At 46.4% G+C, this 16,530-nt stretch overlaps 1 protein-coding gene across 8 annotated transcripts in view; it reads left to right on the plus strand.

The window, feature by feature from the left end:
- The window catches only part of COL11A2 (collagen type XI alpha 2 chain), a 279,999-nt gene that overhangs the window by 167,880 nt on the left and 95,589 nt on the right, over positions 1–16,530 (plus strand). For all 8 annotated transcript variants that reach the window (XM_069635257.1, XM_069635251.1, XM_069635250.1 and 5 more), the window contains 10 exons: positions 2,220–2,264; positions 3,062–3,115; positions 3,205–3,249; positions 4,132–4,185; positions 10,572–10,616; positions 10,717–10,770; positions 13,086–13,130; positions 13,243–13,296; positions 13,513–13,557; positions 14,494–14,547. In XM_069635257.1, coding sequence (XP_069491358.1) covers positions 2,220–2,264; positions 3,062–3,115; positions 3,205–3,249; positions 4,132–4,185; positions 10,572–10,616; positions 10,717–10,770; positions 13,086–13,130; positions 13,243–13,296; positions 13,513–13,557; positions 14,494–14,547 — 495 coding nt within the window. The remainder of the gene's footprint in view (positions 1–2,219; positions 2,265–3,061; positions 3,116–3,204; positions 3,250–4,131; positions 4,186–10,571; positions 10,617–10,716; positions 10,771–13,085; positions 13,131–13,242; positions 13,297–13,512; positions 13,558–14,493; positions 14,548–16,530) is intronic.

A 16,530-nucleotide genomic window follows, 5' to 3' on the forward strand; every position in this document is an offset into this window, starting at 1 on the left:
TTACCTCTTCCCAATTCATTTTATGCTGTGGCAAACTTTACTTGCTCCATGTTTGACTTCCTGGTGATTGGCTTTGACTCACTCTGAGCATCGAAGCATGCCAAGTAGGGTGTGTCTCCAGATAGACATCTGTACTCATTAGCTGTCGGGCAACACAGAATCCACACAATTGGTTCCTCCCAAGTTGCACTGACCTACTCTGCAAAGTCTTTGCTCCCAGTTAAAGTGCACTGGGCGACAGAAGGGGTTTGCCCAGTCCAGGTTAGGAGCCATGGGTGAGGTCTACAGAGATGAAGGACCTTGAGAGATCAATTACTCACTGCAACGTTAGGAGCTATGGGCGAAGTCTGGGGAGATGAAGGATCTTGAGAATCCAAGTACTCACTGTAAGGTTAGGAGCCATGGGCGAGGTCACAGAGTTGAAGAACCTTGGCATTCCAAGTACTCACTGCATGGTTGGGTGCCATGGGCGAGATCTACAGAGAAGAAGGGCCATGAGAGTCCAAGTACTCACTGCAAGTTTAGGGGTAATGGGTGAGGTCTGAAGAGAGGAAGGACTTTGAGAAGTCAAGTACTCACTGCAAGGTTGGGGGACATGGGCATGATCTACAGAGAGGAAGGGCCATTCGAGCCCAAATACTGACTGCAAAGTTGGGGGCCCTAGGCGAGGTCTATGGAGATGAAGCGCCTCAAGAGCTCAAATACTCACTGCAAGCTCAACGTTCAGGGATGAGGTCTACAGAGATGAAGGACTTTGAGAGATCAAGTACTCACTGCAAGGTTGGGTCCATGGGCGAGGTCTGAGAGATGAAGGAACTTGAGAGCCTAAGTGCTCACTGCAAGGTTTGGGCCCATTGGTGAGATCTCCAGAGATGTAGGAACTTGAGAACCCAAGTACTCACTGCAAGGTTCGGGCCCATGGGCAAGGTCTCCAGAGATGAAGGAACTTGAGAGCCCAAGTACTCACTGCAATGTTGCGAGCATGGGCAGGTTGGGTTTCAGGCACAATTGGCATCAGGAGCTGGAGATATGCTCTTTGGATAAGAAGAGGGCAAGGGGGTGCAAAAGACTTGTGAAAAGGGAATTCCAAGTTTGACGATAAGATCAGGCTAGAGTGAAGGAAGTAATGAGAGGTGGGAGCCTCAGGTCGGGAGAAGAAGAGACATCAGACTTTGTGGTCTAGATCTGAGGGACAGTGTTTTAGCTGTAAGAAGTCAAAAGTTGTTGCCGTCTTGTGGAACACATCCTGGAGGTATCGTGCTGAGGTCAGAGTGACGGGTGGCAGATTTTAGTGACAGAACTTGTGGAAAACAGCCAGGAAAGCCTGGCAGTAACATCACAGAGGGTTAAGAGATATGATATGATAGGTTATTTATAATGTGCTTAATACCCAGAGGTTTCTAAGCGCGGACCCGGGGATTGAACCTGTGGTGCTCCGTATCGTCTTGCTTCCAAGGTGAGCACAGTGCCCCTGCCCCTGAGCTATCCTCCCGAAGAAATCAGTCTTCGGAAGGCTCGAGTTGCTTTTGTGGAGTGAGAGTTTGGCAGCCTTTGGAGGTCAGAACCTAAAATGTTAGGACTATGGAGGTAAACGTCGAGCTTTATGGTTAGAAGATGTTGGAAGGTGAAAGGACTGAGGAGTTTGATGGACCTCCGATGTTAAGAAAGGCTGCAGATGTACATTTATGGTGTATTTGGATGTTTTGGACAGTTGAAGGCACTTGGGGGTGTTGGGAAGATCTTGTTGGTGATACTGCCAAGTTTGGGACTGGAAGGTCTAAAAGGTGGGAGGGTCTCAGTTGGGGGCTTTGTGAATAACCAACCTCACAGTTTATAATTTGTCAGAGGCAGGAAGGCAGGGTTGGTTGGAATAAAGAATGTCACTGTGCCGCACGGGAGATCGGGTATACCCTGGGCAGTGCCTCCTGCTTGGGTTAGGTTTTTACCTACCTGCGATAACAATAATGCTGCTGAGGTCTGTGTCAGGGCTCTCTAGTATAACGCACAGTGTGGTAAATAACTGAGCACCAGATCCTTCCATTGCTATGTCCGGCACCTCGATAAATGGGTACGTGTTCGACATGGGAGAATTTACCATAGTACTACTGCCAGGGTTCTTCCAGAAGCCAAGTAAAACTGTTTGGTTAATGGTGTTGTGTATGTTAACCCTTTAAGATGTGTGACTGTAAATATGTTTCTCTTCTCTTTTGCCCTCCTAGGGAGACGATGGCGAGGTTGGACCCCGGGGACTGCCTGGTGAGCCGGTACGTTCTCTTACATCACTCCACAAATGAGCTCCTTAAGGCTCCTCTTTAGCTTGCAGTGAACGGCTAAATGATCAACATGTTTCCATTCACCTAGTCAGATGGCATGTGGGTGCTGTGTCACCAGAGTCTGCGTGCTGTATCACCGGAGTCTGGGTGCTGTGTCACTAATGCCTTATGTGCTGTGTTACTGGATTCTGGGTGCGGTGTTATCTTTTTAGGGAAAGAAGGTGCTGATGCCCATTAATACATCAGGCGATGGGAGTTTGTGCGCGAGGGCCTGTCTGAAAATAGTGGGTGCTTTCCTATCTTTTGTGAGTTGGGCACGCAGATACGTAGAATCTCTGCCACCTCTTCTCCCTGTCTCCTGTGCCACACAATGCGTGCTCCTGGGAGTACAACTGACCATGTTTTAAAATCATTTTGAGTATTTAAAAAATAAAAGTAAACCTGCATTTTTTAATTTGAGGTTTGTCAGACTCTGCAATCCAAACACACAGAATCCCCATGGTATTTGACCGAAATTGCTGCACTTCAAGATCATTTTCACTATTGTTTTGTAGAGCACACTTGAGTTTCAAGGGTTTTGTGATTGCCCTGGATGTTTTTCTTTGAGGGGTGGGATGGGGAAAGGTTGAAATCCCACACAAACAATGAAAACTGTCAATTGTCATAGAGCTGGGACAGGTGTTGGGCAGGCATAGGACCTGGGCACAGTAATGGTACTGGGCCAAAGTGGTGCACATTGTTATTACACCTTGCATAACCACACACTTCCGTTCCCCTCCCATTCTTAGGGTGCCAGAGGCCTGCTTGGACCAAAAGGACCCCCCGGTATCCCTGGATCTCCCGTAAGTGACCCGCATTAGTGTTTGTCCGGCTGTTCCTTATGGTATGTCACAAGCTGCTGACCCCTCTCTCTCTCTCTGCCATTCCTTAGGGTGTTCGTGGTATGGATGGACCCCATGGCCCCAAAGGAAACTTGGTAAGTGCTTTGAGGTCATCCAGGTGTGCAGCACTCTCTCCTCAGAACACCTCTCATGTGTGATGCTCACCCATCAGGCCACCTTTACCATCCAAAACCTACCTACAAGTCACCCACCTCATCATAGGCTCTTCCTCATTGTTGTTGAGATGTGTACTTCCTCCAGCTGTGCCTCTTCACCGCTAGAGGGTTCATGCAATGTGTGCCCCCCCCCCCATGCCTATAGTGCTATGGGACTCAAGTAGTGTAAGCTTCCTGTAGCACCACTACCTATCAGCGATATTGGATTCATGCAAGGTGTGCTTCTTCAGCACTCTGCCCTGTAAGTGTTTATAACTCCAGCAGTGTGAGTCTCCATGTCTCTTCCCAGTGGTGGCGTGTCAGTGTCATAGGACTATGTGCCCCTTCTGTGGTAATTCCCTTCCAGTGCTTTAGGACTCGGACAGTGTTGCCCTCTCCTCAGTGATATCAGACCCCAGCTGTCTGAGTTCCAGCCACCGCTCAGCAGCGGCCTGTCAGAGCTATAGGATCCAGCATTGTGCCCCCTCCAGCGGTGCGCTATCAATGATAAAGGACCCTATCAGTGTGAGTTCTAACCACAGTAGCTTCTCAGTGCTGCAGGACTCTGCCCTAGCAAGTACCTGTCAGTGACTCAGGACACCAGCAGTGGGCCCATCTCATAACAATGCACAGTCAGTGATATAAGACCCCTGCAGTGCGAGTTTCACTCTGTCCTCAGCTGTGGTGTATCAGTGCAATAATACTCATGCAGTGTGGCCCTCCTGTGGCAGTGCCCTGTCAGTGTTATAGGGCCTCAGCAATGTGTGTGACTTCCCGGCAAAATACCTGCTATAATGATGGTTATTCTTTTTTTCCCCTCAGGGCCCCCAAGGAGAACCAGGACCCCCCGGACAGCAAGGAACTCCAGGCACGCAGGTGAGTAGACCACTGTGAAGAAGGAAGGACTAAAGTGTGTGGTAGAGGGAGGTTCAGGGCTGCTTTCATGGTGGCGTCGGGCATAAACCTCTCCGTGACTGAGCAAGAACCCCCCAACAACCCCTCTGAAGGACATACTTTCTTTTAGATTGTGGAAGCTGGGTGTCTATTTCCAAATCCTTCGCCCTCAAAAAACGGAATCTAGAAATTACATCACTATTAGGTACGTGGCTCGAGCCGAAGCTAAACCATTGTTCCTTAAAATAATAATTTGGCATTTATATAGCGCTACGAACCCTCAGGTATCTGAGCGCTGCTTATTATTACCCACGGTGTGTGGTGCTCATTTATCGACCTCGGAAGGATGAAACGCTGAGTTTGGCGCTGCCGGGATTCGAACCTGCGTTCGCAGGCTCTGCACTGATGTCAAAGCGAGCGCTCTACTCGCTGTGCCACTTGACCGGCGAGAAAAGATTATATATGATTAATAGATCCTTAAATCTGGGTGTTGAAACAAGAGTCTGATTTGGGTCACAAATTAAAAGAGCAGCACTTTTGAATCCGGAGCATTTGTATGCAGCGCGTCACAAGTACATTAATGCTAACTTTGCAGAGTAAGAGAACAATCAGATGTAAGGCCACCAATTTAACACCAGGAAGGTAGCTTGGTGAGATAAGAGCTCGTTCTGGAAATCTATGTGAAACCTGCAGCCATGGGTTCCAAATTGGGAAGGGCCAAGTAGGCCTTTCATTCTTCCAATTTGACAAATTCTGTACCGTCACTTTGGGGAATGAGAACACACACTGCTACAGTGACTAGAAGCAGGAGGAATTCGGGATGAAGCATTATATGAAAATATACCCTCATATCGTAATGTCTGGTGTGTTAAATTGAGGTGTAAAAGCAAGGCATATTGCTTTTACGCCTCAATTTAACACTTCAGCCAATTTTCAAGCAGTGATGAGGCGTAGGAAGGGCACGTAGCGCAGATAAGATCTCTGCCATGTATTCCTCCTCCGTCTCATCAATGCAGTTTGTTTTACGCCTGAGTGATCGATTCCTATGAAATCCACCTTGGTTTAGCACCAGTTAAAGACCAGCAGGATTCCATAGGAATCCATCAGTGAACGCTGCCTGCAAAGTGTACTATGAAGGGGGCCTTTTACTTTTTCACAAGACCAATAAGTCTGAACTGATACGAATGAGTGTAAAAATAGAATCGTGTTCGATCGTATGACTATTCATGGATGACTTTTGATGGATCACTTAGATGGGTTGATCCACTACAAAGACCAGTGGCCAAAATGAAACATAAAAGCATGTAACTTTTTCATTTTGCTAGGCATACAAGTAGCCATCCAGTTAAACCCATGCTTGTGGCTTATCGGGTAAAAACAATTGAGTTTGTGGCATTTGGGGCAGGTGCTTGTGGCATTGTAAACATAGACCGATTGGCAATTGCAGAGAACACTTTCCCTAGGAAGCTATTGAGAGTTCCCACATCCAATTCAAATGTGCTTTATGTATGAAAGTAGGTTTGGGACATTTTAGTGATTATCTTAAGTTTAAACCTCTCCTTTCCTGGCGTTCTTTGTGGTCTAATTCCTCAGTTATCATATTAAAGAGCATTTTGAGGGACTTGCTCTAAGATTGTATGGTTATGGTTTGTAGGACTAATCGCTTGGTTTATGAACCCCTTCACAACACATTCTAAATTGCATAAAATCTTTCAATTTACTGATTTTTACATTCGCAAACAAGAGAATATCGACATAGTCAAACCCTCTGTGCAATCTTATTTTTGGCTTAATACTTTAGTTAACAAGACTTAGATAAAACCATCTGTCACTAAATTTGGTGTGGTGATCGTGATCTCACGTGCTGTATACGTCATCCTGATAACGAGGAAGAATGGGTGCACTTGATGATTTACTGCCCTGTTTACGCTGCTTCTGGACCCCAGACTCTAATTCTGGCGCTTAAACATGAATGCTTTAGACAATGTTGCCCTGTCTTGATTTTTGGGCAAATGCTTACTGATCCTTTTGTTTGTTAAGTTGCAGAAACCAGTGCTTTTAGAATCGGAAAATGTTACTTAGAATTTTGACCCCCGTCTTCATGTCTAGTATTATTGCTTTTGTGGAGGCATTCATTGGATGTAAACTTAAATTTAATATCAATATTGGTATTATTATTATTAGTGGTACTCGTAGGGTTTTTGTAATTGCCAGTGACATTTGTGGATGGATATGAGATGAGGAGTATTTATACTTTCTTGCTCCCAGACCTTTTTGTGCTGCCAAGTAATGTTAGTGTTGTTTCGTATTTGGGCAAAACAATGCCTTTATGCAATTATTTTATGACAGAAAGAGAAATTTGAAGGGGATACGATGCAGGAAAGGTTTATGTTGCCAGAAAAGACAAGGTTTTAGAAATGGACTGAAAACAATAGTCAAAGCTGTCATTTTGAACAAGTGATTGTGGTTGACTATGATAAAGATACTGAGGTACAGGCAGTGAACATTAAAATCCATAGTAGTTTCAAACACTGGCTTGAATGTGACAGGGTTTGTACCTTGTAAAACATTATGTTATGAAGTTAAGCTAGTCATACTCGAGATATGTCATGTGCCGTTAAGTGTTGGGAGTTATCTTGCTCACTTTGGGGAGAGGAGAGAGAATCCTAGGAAACATGTCATTGCCCTAGTGGCTTCTCCCAATAAAAGCGGAAGTAAGAAAACGGCTGAGATTTGTTTTTGCATAGACGTATGAAGCTCAAACACCAAACTGTAGATGGCTTACCATCTGTTACCAAAAATGCAAGAATTATTTCCAAGTTGCCGAAATGGCAGATTTTATAGAGTGCTTGACCAAAAGTCAATTTAGTGGTGCCAGAATCCCCTGCTTCCCCAGCCTTTATGAAACTGAATGGGGGCTTGAGGAGAAAGCTGCTAGAGTAGACGTCAGCTTTCAATGTTTCAAATGCGAATGCCTCCTATACTTGGAATCATGTGCAGGCTTCTGGTTTTCCAGAGTCACCTGCTGCTACGTATGGCAAGTCTGAGCCAGCCATAGAATAGCACTTAAAAATAGTTTTGTTAATTTTGATTAAGCATGGACAGTGAGAAAATTGTGCATTGATGATGAAGTACAATGTCTGAGACACTTTGGTCAGCTGATGCAATCAGGCTCCATCTGGGATTAATTAGTGTTATATGAGAAGCAATCACAGCAAACGATAAAGATCAGCTATTGACATTTCTTCGGCTGTGTTCGCTCTACTTGAGGTTCCTGAATGTTTAATGGTGTGTATATGGAACCATTAAAATAATTGCTCGTGAAAGGGGAATTGTATATAGAAGATAATTCAAAATATGTGTTTTGTAAATTACAAAAACAAAAATGATTGAAAATGCCTGTGTCCTCCAGGCTTATGTATCCAAAGGTCCATGCACTGTTACAGTTGATGAAAGTGCATATGGTTTAGGGCACCTTTTACAGAAAATATTGAACAGAACGAAAATGCTACAGAATTTGCATCTCTGGCACTACGTCAGGCACACAAAACACTACTCAGTGATAGAGATGGAGGACCTGTCTTGCTTTTGGAATGCACATCAGTCTTGGTCATATTTATGGGGAGAACTGGTACCTATTATCAAGAGGGAAATAAATTGGCAAACTAATATTTGATGTTGACATGCGTTAGCAGGTTGAAAGACCAACTAGATGAAGTAAAATCAGTGTTTGCATCAGCCATTGCTGTATTTGGGATACATGGATGTGTGACTGCACAGCAATTGATCGAAGCAATGAAAGATGCTGATTTGTTAAACAAAGTGACGGAGAAGGTTACAGAGGGTTCCGAAAGATAGCTATTTGATCAAGAGCTGTGAACATATTCCCGGGTTGTTGAGAAATTATCAGCAGAGCTGTTTTGTTAAGGGGTATGAATTTAGTTCCCGCAGCAGTGGTATGCTGTGATTTAAGAAATGGAGTTAGTTAAGTGTTGACTACATTGGTCTGATTCATGCTATGCCAGAGAAAGGTAGATATGCTGTTGGTTAGTGGACTAACATTTTAAATGGATTAAGATCGAATTATTAAAATGCTCTACTACATCAAAAGAAGGCTTCTGTCCACATCAAAAGAAGAAGAATGTCAAGCAATGAGATACCATTTCTTTCATAAGAGATGAGAATGTTTTTTAAGCACATTTCTTTTCATCATTCCACTACACCACTTTATGACCCACAACCTAATGGTCCTGTAGAGCGGGTGAATGGATTAAGGCACTTGTATGTAATGGTCTGAGGCGCTTAGAGTGGAAATGTAAGATGCTGCACTAACTATCTTGTGCTCAAAGGAGGTGGGTACTAAAATGATATGACAGAGGAATGAATAGTAGAGTAGTGGTGGAAGTTCAGGAATTGGATGGGGCAACAAAGTAGAAAATCAGAAGTAAGTAATGTTAGGGCAAAAGAAAACATGTGGTTGAAGAAAATTGACAGTTTGTGATCATAGGAAGTACGTCATTTTGTTTTTTGCAACTGTAAGGACCAAAGGCCTCATTATAACTATGCCGGTATCCTGGCTGTAGAGCTGCCAGGATACTGCCAAAGGTTGTTACCGTTTCCGGCACCCAGGCCGCCCAATTACAGGTGCCGGAGGGACAGATGCCGGTAATGAGGGCTTTTTTACCGGTAGGGTGCCTGGCTTACCCAGGTGCCTCACCGGCAAACCCGTAGTTGGCTGGTCCGGTAAAGTGCTGGTATCCATGAATAACGGCACTTTTTTACCAGACCGGCCAACTTACAATGAGGCCCCAAGTCTGTAAATGGGATAGTCTTGGAAGCGGAGGATGGGGAATGATGCCATATTAGGGATGTGGTGAAACTGATTCCCAGAAAGGGAAACATAAGTGATGATGAGGATGGTAGAAAGCCAGAAGTGGTCACGGGTAAGGAGAAATAGTTGGATGAAGCAGGATAATGCAGAACTGGTTTGTTGTTGAAAGAGGAGGCTGGCGATGCTTCGAGGAAGCCTGCATTTTGATGCCGTATTAGACAAAGCGTGGAAGGGAAATGCTGTAGCAATCAGAATCACTTGTCAAGTTATAAGTATATTATGTATAAGATAAATACATTAATTGTATCTAATTATTTATATTTGTGTTGTGCGGAGAAGGATATGCAGAAGGGTCTCATGTTCCTGTTTGTGTACAGAGCACGAGTGAGAATGATGTGTGACAATGCCTGTGTGTTCTGAGTGTCATTTGAGTTGAGGGTTGGTGTTGTATTGTGTAGTGTTGAACAGGCTGTGTAAATACAGTACATACAGATCTCTGTCTCATTACTATAGTCCTGTTAGCTCAATAGTGGCTCCATCTGAGCTGCACTCTAAAGTTATGGTCTGTGTGGCGGTTTGTGCCACTTCTTACACCATTGACCTTCAGCATGGGTGCCATCTGTCCTGAAGCTAAAGCCAAAGCATGTTATCGGGGTATCGTCTTAAGCCACAGCGTTGGTTTCTCTGACCATGGGTCCTTCATTTGCAGGGCAGTAACTATGTAAGACCCCATTGTGGGCAAGGCTGCATGGCTCCATGGATGAAGAACCAAACATATGCCCTGTTCTTACACTGTGATTAGTGATGTGTGGGCATGGCTGCATAACCCTCCCTGGTTTCTGGGTATTCTGATGCATAGTCACTTGACTTTAGTAAACACTTCACCCTCCTCTGGGCTCCGTGAACCTGGCTGCTTCAAGCAATTTAATATTTCTGGGATTAAGTTATTCTATATTATTCAAGAATACAGTGTCAAAAGTTTCATTTTAATTAAATGTATAATTTACATCTGGGCCCAGTGTACAAATGCAATATGTCTTTTCAGCATCATCATGATCAAAACAATTATGCAAAATGATTCTGCACTGAAATTGTGGTTTGTACAGTAGGCTTTGATTGGATAGTCTCGCTTTACCCATGCACCATATCTTCTGAACATCCCTTTTACACTGTATGGCTATGGTTTGTACCCAGAGAAGCAGTTTAAAGAGGGAGACTTATTGTGGGGGTCACTGCCTTACAGTTTGCTGTGCTGTGCATGACAGCCCTTCTCAGGCATGTGTTGTGGTCCATGGCCGCTCTTCCCAGGTACATGTGTTGGGCCTCATGACAGCTCTTCTCAGGTACATGTGTTGTGCCCCATGACAGCTTTTCTCAGATATATACGCTCTGCCATTCCACTTGTCTGTGCTGGAGGGCCCTTATGATGCTTTCCATTTCTGCCTTTGTGTCTCTCTCCGACCAGCTGATGATCTCTTGTATCCCATCCTCCCACCCAAGCCATCATGGACTAACATGGTTTCTGTTTGTTTTTCAGGGTTTATCTGGTCCTCAGGGTGCCATGGGTCCTCCTGGAGAGAAAGTGAGTATTGAAGACCCCCCCGCCCGTGCACAGATGATTCCGTACTGTTTGTTTCCTTGTAACTCTGCAATGCTGACCCCGCTGCTCTTTCTCTTTGCAGGGTCCACATGGTAAACCTGGACTCCCAGGCATGCCAGGCGCTGATGGCCCACCTGTAAGTAAAAGGCTGCTATGCCCTTAACCATCTCCCTGACCCCCCCCCCTCCCATGTGTCTGGCTTCCTTCTGGTGTCTTTTATGTGCCTGGTCATACACTTTCACTTCGCACCTCTATCATCTGTCTCTGCCCCATCACCTCCCGAAAACATACTTTTCTATCCTATGTCCAACTCTACAGTCCCCACCCAACGTTTGCTACCTCCCTCAGTCCCCTCAGCCTCCCATACCCCTCTCCCTCTAGAAACTAACTGAAGCTGATGTTATGTTTTACTGCTCTCTCTTTCTTTCCTCCCCTTTTCCCTGCTGTCCTTTCTGCACCCCATTAGCATCAACTAGCCTACATCCAAAAAATGTTACCCTTGAAAAGAATAAGGGGGCCGTTTGAGGTGTCTGATAAACATTGAACTTGGTGTTAGAGGCCCTTGTAGCTCCAGCGCTGCCTTCGGTTTTCTTGTATCACCCCCCCATGGGTATGCGTGCTAAAGAGTGACTCCTTCTTCCTGGATCTTTCCTGTATTTCTGATTTGACCACAGACAAGATGGCAGCCATGGTTCTACGTGATTCCATTGGCCGCATTCATCTCATGATCTTCTACTTCGACTCTTCTTTTTTGGCTTTTTTCTTTTCTTTCTGTTAATGGGAGGGTTCCCCCATACTCTTCCCCTCTGCGGCTACCACCCTGTACCCTTACTACTCCTACACACACACACACACACACACACACACACAGATATTAAATGAAACAAAGTCAAAAGTCGACCCAGAAGCTGAAGTACAAGACCACAAGGCAAATGTGGTCACTAGAATCATTGCATTTCCGCAGCCACTTAAATCCTCCATGAAAGGACACATGGCTGGATCGTGCTCCATGCTGCTCAGGCCCCTTTCAGTGGGTTGAAGAACATGCCCCCTTCTCACTCATGGTAGACAGGGGAAGTGGTGGGACTGGTCCCAGCGTGGCCCTTTTCAGGACACTTCAGACATCTCAGAGGACTTCTGCTCAGACTAGCCAGTTCTCCCTGGTCCTGCAGGGATGCAAGTTCTCCCTGGTCCTGCATGGATGCCAGTTCTCCCTGTTTCTGCATGGATGTCAGTTCTCCCATGTCCTGCATTGATGACAGTTCTCCCTGGTCCTGCATGGATACCAGTTATCCCTGGTCCTGCGTGGATGCCAGTTCTCCCTGGTACTGCGCAGATGCTAGGTCTCTCTGGTCCTGTGTAGATGCCAGTTCTCCCTGGTCCTGCTTGGATGACAGTTCTCCCTGGTCCTGCATGGATGACAGTTCTCCCTGGTCCTACATGGATGTCAGTTCTCCATGGCCCTGCATGGATGTCAGTAGTCCCATGTCCTGCGTGGATGCCAGTTCTCCCTGGTACTGCGTGGATGCCAGGTCTCTCTGGTCCTGTGTAGATGCCAGTTCTCCCAGAGGTAGATACAGTTTCCCCACATGTTTTCTTAGTCAATGAAGTTCTCCCCAAATTACCCCCAATAGCCACTAAGTTAATAGTTCGAAATATCTCAGAAATAGGTGTCCATTGTTGGGTTTCAAATAATTATTATTACTTTTCTTGTTTTGGCATGGCCTAGCTGCCCAAATTAATTCTTGGATGCATTCCGTAAATATTCCATAAAGGTACTCTGGACGAGGATCTCCTTGGAATTGTTGCCTGCAATGCACTGTCCCTTTCATTTCACCAGGCCATCACGGGCAGGAAGAGCCAGCACATGCACAACCTTACAGTCCTACCTCGCTGTTGGGGCATGTTTGCCTGGGGTTATTAGGACAGGACGCTTGAATCCTGTTCCTGCCTTGGGGACTGGTTCAGGAAGATTTGTACCAGAGAATTCAATGATTCCCCTGGTGTTTGGTTGAGATGCTATGTAACACCCCCGGCATCACCCCCACTCAGTTGTAACGTGGCTACTATCAAAATATCTAGCAAGTATGTTTCATCTAAACTCACCAGTTTTGATGACAAACTAGTCTTTTCAAGCAATCTAGAAGAGGGTGACATTCATTCGGCAACATGCAGGCGCGATGCCATTGTCAGCGGTGGGTCATGGAACGTGACCCATTACACTCGTTCCTCCCCTCATACACTATTATTGGGCACCACGCCCCATTGTGGCGAATTACATGTTCTTGTCACAAATGAGAAATGTGGCCAGCGGTTGGGATCCAGTAAAATAGGCAACCTCTGCCAATAGTGGATAAGCTCATGATTACGCAGTCACGACCCCATGCCAACACATCATGCAACGCTGGCTTGGATGACCTCTGACTTTTTTTCTCTCCTTCTTTCTCTTAGGGTCACCCGGGTAAAGAAGGTCCTTCCGGAACCAAAGGCAATCATGTAAGTCTGCTTGAAAAACATGCGTCTCTTGAGACCACCTGAATACCTGCAGCACTCTGACCGCTGTAAATGTCATGACCTAACCCTTCTGTGCCATGTCTCTGCATTTTAGGGACCTCTGGGCCCCCAAGGACCAATTGGCTACCCAGGGCCACGTGGCGTGAAGGTAAGTGTGAACTGTGCGGCTGCGTATGTGCACGTTTGGTTCTAGATTTCAGGAGCTTATGATTTGGGATTCGGTAGAAGTTGTTGACTAAATAATGTCCTTGGGAAGCCCAGTTTACAACTAGCGTGGTTCAAGAGCTGGAATGATGCCACACTTCTCTCGTTATGTGAAGGATCTCACCTCTGCTCTTTGCTCCCCCACTCTGGTCTCTTTTAGGGAGCAGAAGGAATTCGTGGGCTGAAAGGACACAAGGGAGAGAAGGTGAGTACCTCCAAACCACCACACATGTTATTTTGTTTTGAAATTTGATTTGAAATAAAGGATTAGTAACGGGTATTACTCAAGGGTTTAAAGGTACAAAAGGGCTCTTACCCAATTGCAAGGGTTCAGGAGTGTTCACACATCCATCGTATGAAGGACAACACTACAGCAGCGCAGCACCCCTAATGCTATCAGAGCAGCATCCCTAAGATCAGCAGCACAACACCCCTAACACCAGCAGCACAAAACCTGAAGACCGGCAGCACAACACCAGCAGCGTATCACCCCAATACCATCAGCACAGCACCCCTAACACCAGCAGCATATCACCCCACTTCCATCAGCACAGCACCCCTAACACCATACGCTCAACACCACTATTATCCAGTAGTGCACCACCCCTAACACCGGCAGCTCAGCACCAGTGTCACCCCTAGTACAACCTGCAGAAAAGCATGTTGTGCAATAGACTGGTAAGGTGCAGCATATGAGGTCCCCCCGCTCTAAAAGTGGAGCGCATCACAGGCTGCACAAGATGGGGCACGTGTAGGGGACACAGCAAAGCACCCGTAATAGGTTGGGGTGCAAGAAAGTGATAATGTCCAGGGTATGAAGTACAACGTTCCCAACAGCATGGCACGCCTAACTCCATAGGGAGGCCAGAAATGAGGCACATCAAGAGTCTGAGGGCCTGCACCTCCAGAAGCACAGCACCCTCTTATATACCGCAATGATCTGCATAAGATGGGCACATCCAAGCTATGGAGCAGGGCACTTCCACACGCATGGGTTCCAAGAGACTGGACATGTCCAGGATATGATGGTGCGCACCCCCAAGCAGCACCATGAAAGGACGGAGGGAGATGGCGCTTCTCAGTGAGCATATGTCCAGTTAACTCGCTCATCACTGTAACAATGTCTCTCTTTTCTCTATAGGGTGAAGACGGATTCCCAGGCTTTAAAGGGGATTTTGGCGTAAAGGGAGACAGGGTAAGTCTGCCGTCTTTATTTCTGTGTCTAAACATTGCATTTGCTCAAGTTTCCATGACAGCATCAGGCCTTCATCATTTATGACTGGCATCCTGTTAATGGTGACCTTATGTCTTGAGCCAACATAGGAAATGGTCTGACAAAGTAGAGGGCAATTCCTGAGAACCTTCCCTTGCCTCCAGTGACTGGTGCGGTAGGGGGAGCGTTTAGTTGCTCAGCTGGTTTGGGACGTACATTCAGGAATTCCCCATGTTTGCTCTGTCACAAGAGGGGTGAAGTGGGAATTAAGGCCCATTGTTCCAGGATAAATAGTGATCAGGACAGGAAGACAATGGGAATTTGTAAAGGCTCGAGACGTTTTGTCCTTTCACCCCACACTGACCTCTTCTGACTACAAAACTGAGAGCAGCTTCCTGAAGTAAAGGCTCTTCCTCTCCATCTGGTGGCAGCACATGGGGAGTCTCTCTGAGCCACTCACTAGAGCGCTAAACAGCAGAATATGTTATGCTATGCTGTTGGGATACATACCATGTCCATCACGCATTTGCATGGTCTCCTGGCGCTCCAATGCAAGGCCGGTGGGTGACCTTGCTGCCTTCTAGATTCTTATGAGTGGTTCCCTATGTATGGTGCTGCACTAACGTGACTAGGTCTGCTTTTCCATTCATGGTCTCGGGCTACTGTGGTTTTGTGTGATGCCACATGAATGGTGTTGCTTTACAGCAGGTTGGTGTGGTTCTTCAGCATGGTGCCAAGTTACTGTTAGTAGATGTGTCTTCCCATGAATTATGTGGTGGTGTGTTACTGTCACCAGGTGTGGTTCGCTAGGCATGTTGCAGCTGTACTGTGACTAGGTGTGGGTCACCTTGCTGCATGGGACCACATTGCTGTGACTATGGGTGGTGCTCCCTGCATGGGACCACATTGCTGTGGCTATGGCTGGTTCACCCTGCATGAGACCGCATTGCTTTGACTATGTGTGGTGCTCCCTGCATGGGACCACATTGCTGTGACTATGGATGGTTCGTCCTGCATGGGAACGCATTGCTGTGGTTATGGGTGGTTCACTTTGCATGGGACCACATTGCTGTGGCTATGGCTGGTTCACCCTGCATGGGACCGCATTGCTTTGACTATGTGTGGTTCACCTTGCATGGGACCACATTGCTGTGACTAGGTGTGGTTCTCCCTCCATGGGACCACATTGCTGTGAGAATGGCTGGTTCTAGATGCATGGGACCACATTGCTTTGGCTATGTGTGGTTCTCCCTGCATTGGACCACATTGCTGTGACTATGTGTGGTTCTCCCTGCATGAGACCACATTGCTTTGACTATGTATGGTTCTCCCTGCATTGGACCACATTGCTGTGACTAGGTGTGGTTCTCCTTGCATGGGACCATATTGCTGTGACTATGGGTGGTTTTCCCTTCATGGGACCACATTGAAGTGACTATGGGTGGTTTTCCTTTCATGGGACCACATTTCTGTGACTAGGTGTGGTTCTCCCTGCATTGGAACACACTTCTGTGACACTGTGTGTTTCTCCCTGCATTGGACCACATTGCTGTGACTAGGTGTGGTTCTCTCTGAATGGGTGCATTTTACTTTGACTATGTGTCGTTCTCCCTGCATGGGACCACAATGTTGTGACTAGGTGTGGTTCTATCTGAATGGGACCACACTGCTGTGAATAGGTGTGGTTCACCCTGCATTGGAACACATTGCTGTGACTATGGGTTGTTCTCCCTGCATGGGCCCGCATTGCTGTGACTATGTGTGGTTCGTCCTGCATTGAAACACGCTGCTGTGACTAGGTGTGGTTCTCTCTGCATGGGACCACATTGTTGTGACTAGGTGTGGTTCTACCTGCATGGGACCACACTGCTGTGAATAGGTGTGGTTCACCCTGAATTGGAACACATTGCTGTGACTATGGGTGGTTCTCCCTGCATGGGCCCGCATTGCTGTGACTATGTGTGG

This window comes from Ambystoma mexicanum, chromosome 13 (genome assembly GCF_040938575.1).
Source record: "Ambystoma mexicanum isolate Mex_15411 chromosome 13, UKY_AmexF1_1, whole genome shotgun sequence".
Lineage (NCBI taxonomy): Eukaryota > Metazoa > Chordata > Amphibia > Caudata > Ambystomatidae > Ambystoma > Ambystoma mexicanum.